This window comes from Phycodurus eques, chromosome 18, assembly GCF_024500275.1.
Source record: "Phycodurus eques isolate BA_2022a chromosome 18, UOR_Pequ_1.1, whole genome shotgun sequence".
Lineage (NCBI taxonomy): Eukaryota > Metazoa > Chordata > Actinopteri > Syngnathiformes > Syngnathidae > Phycodurus > Phycodurus eques.
Genome location: NC_084542.1, coordinates 12855917 through 12872738, shown reverse-complemented (window position 1 = coordinate 12872738; position 16822 = coordinate 12855917). Strand labels below are relative to the sequence as shown.

General features: G+C 41.5%; 3 protein-coding genes across 3 annotated transcripts; 1 reads left to right on the top strand and 2 right to left on the bottom strand.

Annotated features, from left to right (window-relative positions):
* Positions 1-2395: 2395 nt before the first annotated feature.
* Positions 2396-2987, bottom strand: msgn1 (mesogenin 1). Its single transcript, XM_061704844.1, has one exon. The coding sequence runs from the start codon at positions 2976-2978 to the stop codon at positions 2475-2477; it is 504 nt and encodes a 167-aa protein (XP_061560828.1). The 5' UTR covers positions 2979-2987; the 3' UTR covers positions 2396-2474.
* Positions 2988-4667: 1680 nt separating this feature from the next.
* LOC133417132 (flap endonuclease GEN homolog 1) lies at positions 4668-12537 on the bottom strand. Its single transcript, XM_061704645.1, has 13 exons — positions 12377-12537; positions 11401-11593; positions 11148-11324; positions 10667-10777; positions 10512-10585; positions 10345-10430; positions 9844-9994; positions 9266-9302; positions 9092-9172; positions 8719-8849; positions 8480-8541; positions 7339-7488; positions 4668-5985 (listed from the first exon to the last, which is right to left on the bottom strand). Exons 1-13 carry the CDS (start codon positions 12535-12537, stop codon positions 4850-4852), a joined length of 2550 nt encoding a protein of 849 aa, XP_061560629.1. The 3' UTR covers positions 4668-4849.
* Positions 12538-13040: 503 nt separating this feature from the next.
* ppil6 (peptidylprolyl isomerase (cyclophilin)-like 6) lies at positions 13041-16535 on the top strand. Its single transcript, XM_061704719.1, has 9 exons — positions 13041-13095; positions 13497-13576; positions 13892-13987; positions 14248-14427; positions 14802-14864; positions 15244-15391; positions 16063-16122; positions 16194-16329; positions 16402-16535. Exons 1-9 carry the CDS (start codon positions 13041-13043, stop codon positions 16511-16513), a joined length of 930 nt encoding a protein of 309 aa, XP_061560703.1. The 3' UTR covers positions 16514-16535.
* The last annotated feature ends 287 nt before the right edge of the window (positions 16536-16822 follow it).

Below are 16822 nucleotides of genomic sequence, written 5' to 3'. Positions count from 1 at the left end.
GAATTGGTTTTCTGTGGAACCGCAGTGAGAATTTTTGGAAATATCCGTCATCGGCATCACCCTTTCTTTAGTGTCTCCGTCCATCTGAAATGATTGACAGGGATCCGTACATACATTTAAACTGAGACGCGTGCATTCGCTGGCCATGAAAAAAAATGTGCAACCTGCATAATGAAAATTGACAGTAACTGTGAACAATTCATTCAATTATTTTGAGTAACCTCTCTTGGACGCGGTGCAATCTAACGAGAATACTGTACAGTGGTGGAATGCCGCAAAAGTGGCAGTTTAAAGCGCAATCAAAATTATCTGGAAAAACATAGTGTAATATAGTCGTGAATGTTGAAATGTTATTTAAAACGTTACAACGTACAGTTGATAAAGGCTTTATGAGAGCTACATTTGGCGCATGGAAGGCATTAATTCACAACATGATTTCCTATGGTCAAGTTTGTTTTGCCGTCTTGTTCTAACTGCAGAGTGACAGACTGCAGCGGTCTAAAGGTGGCAAGTATGCCGCGTACGCTAAAAGAGGTGACGACCGTCGTGCTGTGACATGTGCTCCTGCATAATGAAGGCGAAAAGGTCAAAGCAGAAGTTGGGAAATTTAGCCTGCAAGTTGGTGTTCAAAAGCCTTACGACAAACTTGGCAATATATATGCATCTACCATTAGATGTTACATCAGGTCTGAACCTTTTCCCAACGTTCCACCGACGTCGCAGGGAAGATGTTGATTCAACAGCATTGTCATTCATGTGTGGTGTTGCTGATCTGATGTGTATTTCTCCAGGCTGCATCATTAGAGCAAGCACCAGGCTGTTTCAAGGCCCTCTTGGAATCGCTGTTAATTCTTCTTCTTTCAACAAATCAATGGCCTATTTGAGGGGGGCTTAACGTGCCCGAAAAACCCACCGATTGTCTGTATCCTGGTGAAAATGAATGCATTTAAGCGGCACCCCAATGAAGTTCAGTCCCATGGGGAAGTTAGTTTCACTGATTGTTGCTGTCCCTCTGCACAATCCACAGGTGAGACATTTTCAGACAGGTGCTTTATTTTATTTGCAGACTGTTATCGTAATACACCATGTAAAACCGCGTATATAAACCGCGCTTAGTACAAATGAACACAATCAGTTTTACGATCATAATTCTTGGTTTTGAGGCTTTCACAGGCAATTACAGTGACACATTCCACTGTCTTTTTTTTTATAATACACTTTTTTTTTATTTTTATAAATATGATAAGAATATTTACCTTTGTGCTCTTTTGAGAGACTGGAGCTATGTTTCCATGATATGTGTGCTGAAGCTCCTGTCTCCAAAGCCAAAGATCTCTCCATGACCCATTACTTTAATACCCTGTGACATCATTTTAAAATACGTTCGCCACGGCTTTATGACTAATGCTTGAAATTCAACAGGATGTCAGCCATTTCAATTTGAAGTGAAGTTCACGGAAAATGTCTGAATTCCAGCGCTTGTAGTTTGACAAACTCCCAATGGGGGAATTTGTCCAAATGAGCCCCAATTGGAATTGTGATTCTAAGGCTCCCTCTAGTTGCACGCAAAAGGATCACTACCAAATACAATTCAGTTGTATTTAACTTCAGTCCTATACAATTGTATTTAATCTTTAAAAACGTTTTGTTTTGACACATTAAGGCACTTTTTATTATTTTTATGTCCGGTTCATTTTAACTGAATAATTATTTAAGTATACATTTTTAAAGAAATCATATTTTTAAGCAGCGTTATTGTTTAAACTGTATAATGTTATAGTGGCTAACAATGATATTAAATATACTACTAATTTTTGGGGAAGGTTTAGGATTGGTTTTAGGGGGGCTCAGACACTAAAACTTGGTCCTAACCACATACAGCCAAATTATTGTGTGTGTGTGTGTTGGGTGTTTGGGGGGCTTCAGCCCCCCTAAAACAGGCCGAGCGATGCCACAGACTTGTAATAAATGCTAGTCTTAAAGAGGTTTTTCCAAGCGACGTTTGGGAAAGCTCAAATTCACTAACGAGGCGGGTATGGTAAAAAGTTATTAAACAACAAAAATAATAGAATTGACATCAATTAATGTTTATTTCCTTCAGAAAAATGTAGTCAAATGCACTGATAACTACAAACGGAAATGTCTTCCAAAGTAGGCCACACAGTGTTAAGTTTTTTTTTGTTTTTTTTTAAAGAAAAAGCTGTATTAAACGATAAAACACAAACAAAATCACCAAACTACATTTTACAACTACCAACGTCATAATTTCAACAACATGCATCACCATATACAAAACAATAAGTGCCCCCTCAACAATATTTACATCAAGGAAAGGGCAAAGTCATAGGATATAAATCTAAACACACTTATTAACGTGTAAAGTAGTCGTGTTAAAGAAAAAGAAAAGAAAAGGTCCAAAATGAGCACAACCTTGCTGCGTGACTTTTACGCGTGGGTGCGTAAAATGGTGACTTTTACGCACGGCTCAGAATGTCCGAGAGCTTGTTGATGTACTCGATGGTGTACTTGAGGGTTTGTATTTTGGTCAGGGGCTGGCCCTTCTTGGTGTAGTCCGGCGGCAGGTAGTCCCGGAGCTGATGCAGAGCCTCGGCGAGACTCCTCATCCTCATCTTCTCCCTCTCGCTCGCCTTGACGCGCCTCTTGGTGGACATCTTGGCCTTGCCTTGCGTCCTGGACGCCTTGGGGCCGGGGCCGGACCCCCGCCCTGGAAAGTCGTAGCCGAGCTCCCGGTGACCTTCGGAGTAGAAGATCTCCGGCGAGGAGCACACAGAGTCCACGGAGGAAGAAGACGACTCCGGAGAGGAGGCGGAGGAGGAGTGGAGCGGTTCGCCGACTTTCCAGTCCAGGAGGATTTTGGACGTTGCAACATCGAGGTCCATGTTGAGGAAATCGCATCCAGAGATGATGACAGCAGAGGAGTTTGTCTGAGGAGATGACGTTTTTATACGCGGGCGCATCTCCGGAGGTTTATGGGTTCGCAGCTGAGGCAGAGGGGGGAAAAAAAAAAAAAAAAAAAAAAAAAACGAGTTCAAAGCGAAGCACAAGTGGCAAAATGCGACCTTCGCGAAGGACGTCGTTCGTTCTCACCGAGGTGCGAATAAGGTTAAATAGGCGGATAATGTGACCGAAAGACAAATCATTAGATTCCCTTTGCGGGTGATGGGCCTTTAAAGTCTGCACGGCGACAATTATCAGTTTGATGTGATCTGCCCTAATGAAGGGCAGGCCCACGCAGGACTCCCAAAAACATTTGCAGGCTGGCAAAATCGTCCATTATAGCACGAAAAAGCTCGGTTTTTGCCACCTTGGAAATGAGGGGAAATGAAAGAAAAATGGGAAAAAGCAATAGAAATGAGTGAAGCATTTCATTTGTTTTAAGAACGCTAACCACAATAACGTCGAAATATTATTTTTTTTTAAAGTGAAAAAAAATGTGCTGCCTGGAAATCGCACAATGAGGAAATAAGGTCAAAAGTGAATAGATAAAATGAGAATAAAAATTGTCAATTAATTATTTGCAATGTAAAAACAATACAATTGCATTGTACCTATTTAATTATTTCAGATGCTGCACTATATGAAGCTGGACAAGCACAATGCCAAAAAATACATTTCGCTGTCTAAAAAGGGTCCACTATGTAAATTACAAATCAAATTATAAAAATATGACAAAATGAATTTGAATGAATTGTGAAGTGAAAATAATAAGAATGCTGCTCTATAAAAAAAATACAATTCAAAATGAAATCAATTTTAAAATGGGAATTAAATTATCATTTTAAATGCTGCTCGCATAAAGCTGAGCAAGCATTTAACACAAATAGATGCAAAACAACAACTGGAATTTGACCTATGCTAATAATAATTCAGCAAATAATATTTACCTACTTATATTTATTTCATGAATGCTTCCTATATAGACAACCGTACGGAAAACTATAATTATACCACTAAAGATTTATGACCAATACTTATTAATTTACCAATACTGTTAAATTCATCTAACCCTCATGTGTTTTGAGTGTTTATTTACGAGCACCACTAGCAAGCTCCTCATTTCTCCAAGCATTCTGTGTGTTTTAAGCTTTTATTATGACCGCGAATATTTCAAAATAAGAGTATATGGGGGACAAAGGCCGGTGAGGAGTTGTTATTTGGGCAAGAGGATGCAGCTGTCACCAAACTCATGCCAGACCTTTCATGTCTGAAAAGGTGTGCAAGGCCTCACTTCGTGATCAAGGGGACCAACAGCAGAGGGCTGTAAAACAAACAGCTCGCAGTCCTCCCGGGGAGCGTGTGAGCGCTTATGATATAAAAATACTGTACAGTATATATATATTTTGAAAAATTGTGGCAAATTACTGTGAGTCGAGAGTTGAACCCCAAACCTCACAATTGCGAGGCAGATATAGCGACCACTAGGATCACAGTGCTGGTTCGCAGCTTTGATTAATATTATTTTGAATGACGTATGAACGGGCGGCATTATGGTAGTTTTGTGGTTAGGACATCTGCCCCGCAGTTCTGAGGTTGGGGTTCGAGACTAAATTGTCATTTGGAGTGAATAAGATGAATGGTTTGTCTACTGCATATGTGCGCTGTAAAAATGGATGGATGGATGGAAGTACAAATGTACAATATGGTTGTGTTCCAAATATGGATGCTTCTTTTGGACTTGCAGATAGTGTGCCTTTGTTTTTAAAAGCAGATTTCTTTGTGCCTAACGTGTACGGTGAGCGTGCTTGTAAATTGTTGAGATTAGAGATAGAGTACCTTGCCTCGTCATGATGAATTTGTGTTGCATTTGAAATCTTTTTGGTCCTGCTTCTCACTTGAACAACTTGAGCTTGAGTCTCTCTGCCAGCGGCAAAGGGCTGTCCCCGCAAACGACTGAATCGTCGCTATCTAACACGATGCTGGGGGACGCCGGAGTGGGAAGGAACACGACATCAACGTGGGTTTCTACCTTGGTTTTGCTTTGAAGGTTTGTGACATGATCTCCATTCTCCACACATTTGGGCATCAAGGATTGGACAATCTCAGAGGTGGTTTTAAGTGGTCCACAAACAAGCTTCGGAGGGAGATCTGACGGCATCCGTCCCTTGGGCTTGTACGTGTGCTTGCTCTCGGCGGTTCCGCGAGCTCTGATCTGCTGGTTGTCCGCGTCACTGTCCTCGCTGGATGAACACACGCTCATGCACACGGTCTTCTTGACGGTCGCCTTTCTGTCTTTGTCTGCCTGGCATGGCTCTGAGTGGCACCTCTGCAGTTTTGCAGCTGCAGCTCTGACAAATTTGTACTTGTGAGGAGGCCTTTTGTCCGTCCTTGTCTGGCTTTGCACTGCTGGGGTTGCTTCCCCTGATATTTTGATACCATCGCTTTCTCTACGAGTGTCTGCAATGGGTTTTAAAATTGGTACAAGGTAGCATAGTTGTTTGGGGACCTTATTGTTGTGTGCTTCCGTTGCTGTGCTTGTGTGTCTCATAAGCAGCCTGTCCCGTAGAGGACATTCAGTGAAACAGTGCTCTGGACCAGCATCGGAATGTTGAGTAGTAGAAGTTTTCAGCTCAGCTTCCACCATGTCCTTGACGTCATCCCCAATGGGCTCCGCGGTGCTCTGTGGTGGGGCCTTTGGAACCGTTTGAGGCGGCGGGGTGGCAGTGAAGGACAAAGCGTCCCAGTCGATGTCACTCAGGTGGAGTGTGTCGATAGCGGCGGAGACGGACGGTGAGGAATCTGCCTGAGAAAGAGGCATACCGGGACAAATTTCTGTGAGTCCCTGATGTTTTTGGCTCACTGGTGTGTCCAGAAGCACCACTTCCTGCATGTTTGGAAGAACGGAAGGCAACTTTTGGGTCTTTGCCTTTTCTGGAGGGGAGCTCTGAAGTGTCATCTGCGCTAGGAGGTCCAAAACCTCATCGGCTTCATCAGGCGTCTTTTCCTTTTTACTCTTTGGGTTCCTCTCTGAAAGAGGTAGAGACTCAATGTGAGCATCATAGGACATCACGTCCATTCACGCAATCAATTACAAGAGCTGTATCAGATATTCTCCATTCATTAAAAAAAAACTCCCAAGTATATCAAATGAGGCCTCAAAATGTGGAATTTTCAATCATCTGTTCTCAGACACTGTGGGCGTGTCCACTGACTGCACCGACGCCACGCCATGCTCAACTGTCAATCAAATACCAGTAATAAAAATGGATGCTGATTCGTCTAGCATCTCTCTTATGCCTATACATATCTACATGTTTGAGCCAGGAAAATATATACGCTTGAAGCCTCCGGGTCATTGCTGGACTTTTCCACGCTGCAACGAGGCACTCTAAAACGGCCTTGCAAGCGCAAAGTTGGTTGTCATGTCGGACTTTATAAAAAAAAAAAAAATAATAATAATTTAAAAAATTCCCCTCGCTCTTTCGCTTTCTCTCCGTGACGTGTACACACTCACAGCTGACAACAAGGCGCTCTAAAGTGGCCACGCCAGCCCAGCGCCCTCCTCACTCTTCAGTCTTTCTCCGCGTGATGTAGACGCACTCGTAGCCGACAACGAGGCGCTCTAAAGCAACCACGCAGACTATCTGAAGGGAAGATGTATTTTCGGCGTGCTGGCCTAGCTAGCGTAGCTTGTTTAGTGTTGTGTTGTGTCGATGTTTCAAAAGATTCAGGCACAGCCACGCTCTCCGAATGCTGACAATTTGATCTTGACTGCTTTTGTCCAGCCGGCCTTGTTTAAATACTCATCCGGAGATCCCAGCAGGTTGTCCATGACTATATTGTTTGGTGGTGTTCCCATATTTTTTCAAACATAAAATATGTTCCTTGGCTCAATAGCAGTTGGGAGACGCTGTGTTTACAGATTATTCGACTGTTCTACACTTATTTTTCCTGAGCTTCTGTTTTCTGTGGTATGCCAGTTCTCCTCTATATGAGCAAGTGAAGCCTTTACTTGTTACAGCGCAAGGTGTAGAAGAATCCTGCTTCGAGCGAGTACGTGACAGCGAGACAGGGAGACACCTCGCAGCTCCATCCGAGCCTTTGATGTGTGCTGGCCGAGCTGTCAAACTAACATGTTTGGGTGTCGGAGCAGCCGTAACAGCTTCGCTTGCAAAAACAAGCCAAACCTCCGGGTGCCTTTGATCAGGACATCTCGTCAACTCGGTATGGGAAGAACTTGCCACGTCTGGGTATGGTTGAGGTGGGTGGGGCTCTGGGGCCGTACGAAATTGATGGAAAAATGATCATGCAACGGTTACCAGCGACATCCATGCAACATTTGGCCCAGAGGCTGCTCATTAAGCACCAATGTAGTCTTACTTTTAGTCTTTTTCTCTTCAGCCAAAGCTTTTTCATTCAGGTAGCTCTCCACCACCTCTGGGAAGGCCACACGGAAGAGGCTCGCCTCCTCCACCGACCTCACCTCGTGCTGCTCCTTGGCGGGCTGATCCTCTGGAAACACGTAATGATCTGCAGGGTATGCATAATAAAAGGACAATTTGTTACAATACCTTGATTTTCCTTTTCAATGAATTTAGATTTGTGCTCTTCTTATCAGGGGCCCACAGTAGTCATTGATACAAATTGTTCCACATTCATACACATTTTCCAAGTTCAAATGCAAACACTTAAGAATTCTAAGCATCCAATACAATATGATAAAGAAGGGAAATGAAGTCACCCCAGGTCAAATTACAGAGGACAGAGTCCAACTTTTATAGTTCAATTAATTTTACATACATTATGCCTACATGCCCATTAGTTAAAAGTCATACAAACATAGTAGATGATCTCGAATTTCGTTTTATTATATTTTTTTACTTTTTGTGGATTTGTATTTTTTCCTTTTACTTTTAGCTTTTCTCTATTCATAAAATACGAAATAATACTATTTTTTTTATGCAGGTGTTTTCTTATTTTTTAGACAACTTTCTTTTCTTCCTATGTGATTTATTTTCTTTTAAAGCACTTGTAACTACAATATTTATTGGTAACTTTATCATTATTGAGCTATCAGAGCGGGAGAACATCAGAATGTAGGACAAGGACTTTATAATAGATATGTACACGCTTCAAGCACAATTTCGTACAGATGTTTTAAAATACATAAAATAAAAATAACAATAAAATGAAAATAAATTAGATGTAATTTTTTCCCCTGTATTTTAGTTTATTTTGTACACTTTCCACGGCTTGGCGGGAGACGGGCTTGTTAGTGAGCTACACTTGGATATGACAGATTTCCCAGCACGGGGAGGAAGCTGGTTTAGCACCTAGCGGCTGTTGTGAGTGATCTGCCACCTCTGAAGCGTACCTCACAGCCAGTCACTAACAACCCCCAGCACCCCTCTACGTCCCCGCACCCCAACATCACCTCTGCTCCACGCAGCAGGCCTGTCACTCGAGCCAAGAGGATGTTGTTTCACCGTGTGTGCGTGCGTGCGTGCTTACGTAAACTTGCCTGGTGTGCTCCAGATGACTTCGAAGCAAGAAACTGAATTCCTCACGCGTTGTTTCGATATCCTTTTAATAGGAGGGGGGGTGCGGGAGGGTGGGGGAAGATAGGAAATTTAGAAATCCATATTACAACAATAGCATAAAATATTTGATTTAATGATTAAGGAATGAATAATATAAAATAATTATACGAAATATATTAAAAAATGTTGAACTAATACAAAATAAATATGAAAGGACTACCGGATGGGCTTGATTTGCGATGACATAATTCTGCCACACTTTCTGTTCATCAGCTCTGTATAGGTCATCAGAACTAAAACCTTTTCACTGGTGTAGTGCTTTGGCCACTCCATCTTGTCAAGAGCAAATTTCTTTGAGAAAATGGAGAAGAAAAAAAATGATAACAATCTGGCTAAGTAGCCAATTGATGTAGAACAGGGGGCTTGAGAAAACATTTGATCCGGTCGCCATGCAATAGTTAAAAACAAATCAAATCTCAGAGGAACCGTTATAAAAAGCCCAGGAACATTTAAAACCCAAATTCTTAAAAAATGGGGAACTTTACAAATGGAAAAAAGGTTACCTCCGGCTGTAGATGGACATACTGAATTACCTGCATTGACAGCAGATTTGGCTGCCTCCTTTTGAAGTTTGCGACAGGTTTTTCCTTGCATAGCAGAAACTCGTTGATAATCTGCAGGGCAATTGAAATTACAGATGTGTTCAAACACCACTTTAACAGCTGGTCTGAAGTAAAACCTAATGAGGCATATAACAACAGCTGTACCTCTGTAAACGGGAACTGCTGACTCGCCAGCGTTTTCCTGAAACGATAAAACGACACAAGGAAATCATCTGGTCGATAAGAAAGCGAATTAGATTTCCGCATTGTTAGGGTCAATGCATGTGAACGAGTACGCATATGTGTAAATTGTGTGATAAGATTGTGATCGAGCCTAATGCAAATATTCATCAGTATTGATCTTAACGACTAACACTGATGTGATCTTTTTTTAAGAATAATTTGAATGCACACAATCAAAAACATTATAATTTAATGGTCTTCCATTTTGTTTTCATAAAAGACTGGAAGCAAATGTATCTGTACCCAGGGTCCTGTCAGAACGGAGTTTTTAGGTTACAAACGGCGCACAATGAACTAGTTTATTTATGATTTAGTTTGTAGTTTCAACGAGATAGGCTCAACCTAATGAGGGCAAGTGCAATAGAAAATGGACAACCCAAAATCGAATCATAGCCCTCTGAATCATATTAGAATGGAACAGTGAGGTGGGCGAGTGATTCCGACCCTTATCCTCAATTGTTTTGTTTAAAGCTGACGCTTTAATGACAACTGCAACATACTTTTTGATATTTGCCTCGATGGACTGGGCCTGGCGTGTCCGTTCTGAGCGATGCCAGTCACAGGGACAGTGGTAGTCAAAATCTTGAGGTTGGCAGAATCGTTGACTGTCACAAAGCACACAGCCGCTGCGTTCGTGGGCTTTGGCGGAGCCTAAAAAAACAACAACAACTCACAAATGTGAATACTGTACATGGTAATGCAGAAAAAGCGGGAATACAAATACAGCTAGTCGTAATGTGATGCTGCAGCTTGATGAACAAGTACAGTGTAACCTCCACAGTAGAATGCCTGAAGTTAATAAAGGTGCTATGATGGAAAAGGTTTGCCTTTACAACAATTCATTAAATTAGAGTCGTTTCAAATGGGATTTTTCCGAGCTTTTGAAGCATCCCGGAAAGAACTGTATTCAACCTTTGCTGCTTTTTGTACTTTGAATACGCATGTTCGAGACACTGACTCTTATCTGGGCTACAAACGGCGGCCCTTCAAAGTTCACTCACCGGGATGTCGACATATGTGGCAGTGGGGAAGCTTCTTCACGACTCCCTGAGACACGCACGCCGCCTCGTCCTTCCACCGCATGAACCTGAGAGAATCAGCACGTGCGACATCATCGCACCACTACGGTGTCTTCTCTGCGGCGCTCGTTTTTTTTTTTTTATCCTACCTCTGCAAGAGAGTCTGTCCTTTAATGGTCTGAATCAGCTTGAGAGCTTGTTCTTTACCGACACTGGGGATTCCCTTACAAGAGTGGCAAAAGACGTGCATTAACAGAAGAGCAGAAGTCACGTGTTTGATTTATTTAGGTGGGATTATACATACCTTGGGAATGTAATCACATCCGAGGAGGATTGCCAGACCAACAAGATTCTCTCTGGAGAGACGCAACTCCGTTTGGACACGGGAGGTCTTGTAGCAGTCCACCTTGGGGTCCTGAAAGGAAATACAACAACTATCATGATGCAAGCTGGTTTGGAAACATTTTCGAGACTCAGGTCCAATTTTAAATGAATAAAATAAAATAGGAAATTATTATTAATGGAAACTGAAAAATCTGAGATAACCCGTATCATGTAAATGTGTGTTGCATAGATAATCATACAGTGGATATAAAAAGTCTACACACTCCTGTTGAAATGCCAATTGCCAGGTGTTTGTGACATTTGTAAAGATAAATCATTTTCAAGACTTCCACCATTAATGTGACCTATAAACTGTACAACGCAATGAATCTTAAAAAAAAAAAAAACTGTAATCTTTTCGAGAGGGGAAATAAAAACATGGGCGGCATGAACATACATACTTTGGAGTTCATATTGAAGTTTCTGTAGACGGTCCGTGCCCCGTACAAGAACACATCTCCATCATTGGTGATGCAACCATCCACAAGACTGTGTGAGTCCAGGTGTGCGCACATGGCCTCAGCCTCCCCTGCAGCAACCACCCACGGCACTCCCAGGCAGTCAAGCATCTCTGCACACTGCAAATAGACATGACATCGCTATGCTCACACGATGATGATAACATAGAATTCCACTGTAAACAAGCCAACCAACCTCTCTTAACACTGCATTAAAGCGCCCTCTGCTGGTGTTAGTGGAGGACTTAGAGACTTTTGGGGGGCCTCCAAATCGGTTTGCAGTCCTCTGGCTCATGGTCTCTGCTTTCAGTCTCGGAGCCTCTCCTTCCATTACAAACACCAGTTTGACCCCCATAAGAACGAGAGACGACACCCGGAAAAATAGATTCCTGTGTATCATCATGGTTATCTTAGTTAGCTGCAGTGATATAAAAAGTCTACATAAACCTTGTTCATGTGCCACGGTTTTTGTGATATGAAAAAAAAAAAAAAAAAAACTGACCAAAATAAATAATTTCAAAACTTTTTCCACCACTAATGTGATGGAAATCTACCAAAATCCTTGCGAGAGATAAAGTAAAAATAATAAACTGAGATAATGTGGTTGCACAAATGTGCACACCCTCTGATACTGGGATATGGGCTGTCTTCCCAAATTAACCAATCACATTCAAACTGACTTGTGTTAAATGGGAGTTAGCAGCACAACTGCCAGGCTGTCATCACTCAACGTGCCTCTAATTACCCCCCCAAAAAAACCGTTCAGTTGTTCAAGTAGGCTTTTTTCCTGACATTTTTGTAGTTACATTTTACACCACAAGCCGTGGTCTGCAAAGAGCTCCCACAGCATCAGGGGGACCTCATTGTTTAAAGTTATACTGTAAAAAAAATGACATTCGGTTTCGGGTAAGATTTCAGGATGAACCAAAAATGCACTTTTACCTTCAGAGGTTAAGTTAATTTGACCTTCTCAAATCATGAACACGTGTCTAGCTATTCAGTGTTTAAGTCCTTTTTAACACAACTGTCTGTTCTCTAACAGTACAGTACATTTTAGGGTCATGCTGAAATTTCATCCAAAACCTTTTGTGAGTGTATTAGAAGCCCAATTCTATTTTATGTGCATGGGATCTCATTACACTGTGTAGGTGGACATAAATGAATGTTATTACCTCAAATGGGGCTTCGTGACTCTGCCCATCATTGCTTGGACATGCTGGGCCTCGCAAACCCACAAACTTAGGTCGACCGCAAGCGTCTTTCCGCTCAGACTGTACAGCGGCACCGACTCTCGAACAGGCTCGATGATAGACCACAGGTCGTGTACACCCATTGCGACACGATTATATGCTTTATATGCGGTAAATGAGCGGAACCCGACAGCGACGAGACACATAACACAACAATAATGGAGTCGCAATTTTTCAAACATGGGCGCCTTTTAGGCCGCAGTCCAATTCGCTTTACATCTGACCAACACACTTTTCTTGCTGTCACCGAGAGTGTAAAATGTTTTAAAATAATTGTAATGACTAAAAATAGTACAAAATATAGAAAATAAAACGTACATACATAGTGAAATCCTACGAAAAGAACATTATTGAGGTGTAAACTTGACAACTAGATATCAACTGAACAAAGTTGAACGCCGCCATACACGCTTGGCATGACGTCATATTCAAGCGCCACCAACTGCTTGTTGCCGTGGATACAAGGCTTCTGTTTACAGAGCGATGCTCCGTTCCTGTTGTGTTGAAAGTCGTAATTTCACAAATTCTGAAGGGAAAAATAAACTAAGGCACTCTCCGAACTACAGAATTCCATTCAGATATCTTGATGAACACAAAAACCAACAACTTGTCTTCAGAAATGCTTGCTTCACGTACAAACGGTGAGTGGAAACTGTAACGATACACAATGATGCATGTTTTGCAGCATTGCTGACTTTTCGGAACATACATTAATAAGATACAAGTAAAAGGCATTATAGACTGAAGTGCATAATCATTACAACGAACCTAAAATGTCAGCAAATGAGACGATTATTGATGAACGAATGTATTTACAATTTTTTACGCCATTTCTATTTACAAAATAGTGCAGGTAATCTCGAAGCAATTGTGGCAGCGAAGACAAACACACACAAAAAAAATATTGTAAAAATAAATAAATAAAACTGTGTCGTGGCTATAGAAAATCAGCCACTTGTTCTGTCAAGATGACAGACAAAAATCGATAGACTAACAAATTATTTATGGATGTTGTATGATGCGCCTCTTATTTATTTTTCAGGCTTGGAACCAAAATTGCACATCAAAATAGTTGGGTTGATTAAAGAGCCAGATTTTCATTTTGCCAAGAGCATAACTGAGGTAATTGCTTTTTTCCCAGTAGTTGATCTATTTCGTGGTTGGAATTTTCTCACCTGGGCGGCAGGGTGGGAAAAGTGGTGAGAACATCTGCCACGCTGTTCTGAAATCCTTGGATCGAATGTGCTACCCGTCGTTGTGTGTTTTCTTCAGGTGCATGTTAGGTACATTGAAGACTTGTCCATAGGTGTGAATGTGAATGGTTGCTTGTCTGTACGTGCCTTGCGAACATAATGATGACAAACAGTATATGGAACATGTGATGGATTAATGTTTTCACCAGAAATGTACTCTGTTTTTTTTTTTTTGCTGAAACAGGGACTAAAACAGAAGTTTCCTCGTGAGCTTATGGATCCAGAAATTTGTCCGTTACTTGAATTTGACTGGCATGCATATCTGGACAACCAGAAGAGGGTAAGTTGAGAAAACAAAAAAGGGTCATGTTTTATCCATTCTTTTATTGAACATAGCCAGTAGAAAATTTGTACCCAAGGTGGCCAATCTAGAGCTAAAATAAAGAAATTGGCATCGTTTTCAGCTCACCCACAAATTCCGCAATCCTACTGCAATGATGACAACAGAAAATGTGTAGAAACGGCACTGTCTATCGAAGTACATCTTAAGTGAACTATAAATAGAGCGTTCTCACATGTGACATCCTTCTGTGACTAAAGGAGTTACGCGGCGAAGTATGGCAGTTCTCCAGTGGCGTCATGTGCTTTGTGGATGGCCAGTTCATCGGGGACAGCGGTGCCCTCGCTGCCTGGGCCCAGGACCAATGGGCCTTCACGTGCGACCGGGCGCAGGCTTTTTACGTGGACGAATACTACCTGAAACATCTCCGTGCGACTAAGGCAAGTCTGACGTCAAACCATTACAAACTACTACCACAATAATCAACTTGGTGTTAAACCAGTGGTGTCCAACTAGTTTTCATCAAAGGCCACATCGCAGTTATGGTTTCCAACAGAGCGCTGTTATAACTTAAAAGTAAAAACAAAAAAAATAAAGTTGGTACAATGGGAAAGGATGTGTAAAAGACAGAGGATGTCAAAAGTTTGGACCAATGGAAACGTGTGCTGAGATTATTCATATTTAACATTACAAATATTAGTGCAACATTTAAAAGTAGTAAAAACAGGATGTGAACAGAAAGTCCAGCAATATTAGTTGAATAGGCTTTGTTTTTGGGATGTCTTCAAAATAAACTGTTCTATTTGTTATTCAGCACAGGTTTGTTTTCATGGACATTGAGATTGGAGGAGAACCAGTGGGGAGGTTGTTGTTTGAGGTAAATGCATGGCTTTTGTAAATATTCATAACACATATTCAACCTGGCGGCACAGACTCGTGGTTGGCATGTCTGCCTCACAGTCAGAAGGTCCCGGGTTCAAACTTTGGTTTTCCTGCAGGTACTGCGGCTTCCTCCCCCATTCCAAAAACATACATATTAGCTTCACCAAAGACTCTAAATTGTCCATAGGTGTGAATGTGAATAGGTGTTTGTATATATGTGCCCTACCATTGGCTGGTGACCAGTCCAGTGTATACCCAGCTTCTTGGCCAAAAACAGATGAATGAAAATGGATGGATGGACATATTCAACCAAGTGACTTCAAAGCATCCTCGAGTTATGTGCGTCAACACTTGTTGTCTTCTTTGCCCCGCAGCTCTTCTCGGACGTGTGTCCAAGGACGTCATGGAACTTTGAGGCTCTGTGCACAGGAGAGCGAGGCCAGTCGACCGGCGGCTACCCGCTCTGCTACAAGGGCTCCCTGTTTCATCGAATAGTGCCCAACGGCTGGGTGCAAGGCGGAGGTACACCACAACCCAGGCACACGATCAGTAATTTAATTTCATTATATGTCATTATTTTCTTTGCCATAATAATTCAACAATAATAATACAAAAACAATAAATCTAAATAAAATAATTGAATGAAGACATGACTAGTTGCTTAATTGACATTAATTAATAAGACATTCAAAAACCAACATAAAAGTACAATCATTAATAATAATAAAAAAGATACAAATAAATTGATAGTATGTTATTTAACAGGGCGGCACGGTGGACGACAGGTTAGAGCGGAGGGAACCGGAGTGCCCGGAGAAAACCCATGCAGGCACGGGGACAACATGCAAACTCCACACAGGCGGGGCCGGGGATTGAACCCCGTGAGGCAGACGCTCTAACCAGTCGTCCACCGTGCCGCCACCAAAAATTCAATACTAGTCAAATAATACAAAAATAAATGTAATTGCCTACCATTTCTAAGGTATTAAAAAATAACTATTGGTAACTGCGATGTTTAAAAAAACCAAAACAATTGAAATACGGATATTGTAAGTGTCCCGAAAGCTGTGGATTGGATTTTTTTTTTCCACAAAACTATTATTATATAAAAAATTTAACTCTTTTTAACACATCTTACATGTAAATATTAAAATAAAAATGATTATGTTGCATGTTTTTACTATTGTTTGCAGATATTAATCCAGAAAGAAAAGGAAACGGAGGCGAAGCCATCTATGGAGAAACCTTTGACGGTACAGCAGTGAGCGTTTGAATGACGTCTGCAGTATTACTTAACTTACACGTGTCACACGTCTGCTTTCAGACGAGAGTTTTTCTCTTTCTCACACAAAGCGAGGCACTCTAGGAATGGCCAACAAGGGCCCCCACAGCAATGGCTCCCAGTTCTACATCACCCTGCAACCAACACGGTGGATGGACTTGACCTACGTTGCGTTTGGGTTAGTAGTCGGTAGTCAAATCTCAAACCTTGTGTATTCAGTGTTGATTCAACATGTTTTTCCTCATTGTAGTCAAGTGGTTGAAGGTGTGGATGTCCTCAAGAGAATAGAAGAGGCCCCGACCACCAATCAAAGACCCAAGAAGGAATGTACAGTTGTAAACTGTGGCGTATTTAAATTATAGCTCATATAGCCCCTTTATTGTATTGCTTGATTTATAGTAGCTATGTTTGTACAGTGACCTTGAGTGGCTTGAAAACCGTCTATTCATAAAATGAATTATTATTTAGAAAAAAAAAACATGAAATGTAACCCCTACCATGTTATAATGAAAAAAAGTCTGTTCAGGCTGTACAGCTCATATTAAACTATTCTTTTTTTTTTTTTTTGCTCATGGCGATTTCCACATCAATTTAATGTAATTACTTCCATCCACCGATTTTTTTTTGTGGCGCTTGTTCTCACTAGGGTCGCGGTACGCCGTGGATTGTTC

Bases quoted from the DNA above. Each gene is read 5' to 3' on its own strand.
- msgn1 (XM_061704844.1), bottom strand. From the start codon at position 2,978: ATGCGCCCGCGTATAAAAACGTCATCTCCTCAGACAAACTCCTCTGCT.
- ppil6 (XM_061704719.1), top strand. From the start codon at position 13,041: ATGAACACAAAAACCAACAACTTGTCTTCAGAAATGCTTGCTTCACGT. The intron at 14,865-15,243 runs GTAAATGCATGG...TTTGCCCCGCAG, and splicing joins TGGGGAGGTTGTTGTTTGAG to CTCTTCTCGGACGTGTGTCC. The intron at 15,392-16,062 runs GTACACCACAAC...TATTGTTTGCAG, and splicing joins CGGCTGGGTGCAAGGCGGAG to ATATTAATCCAGAAAGAAAA.
- LOC133417132 (XM_061704645.1), bottom strand. From the start codon at position 12,537: ATGGGTGTACACGACCTGTGGTCTATCATCGAGCCTGTTCGAGAGTCG. The intron at 9,173-9,265 runs GTACAGCTGTTG...ATTGCCCTGCAG, and splicing joins AGCAGTTCCCGTTTACAGAG to ATTATCAACGAGTTTCTGCT. The intron at 8,850-9,091 runs GTAATTCAGTAT...ATTTTCTCAAAG, and splicing joins CAAATCTGCTGTCAATGCAG to AAATTTGCTCTTGACAAGAT.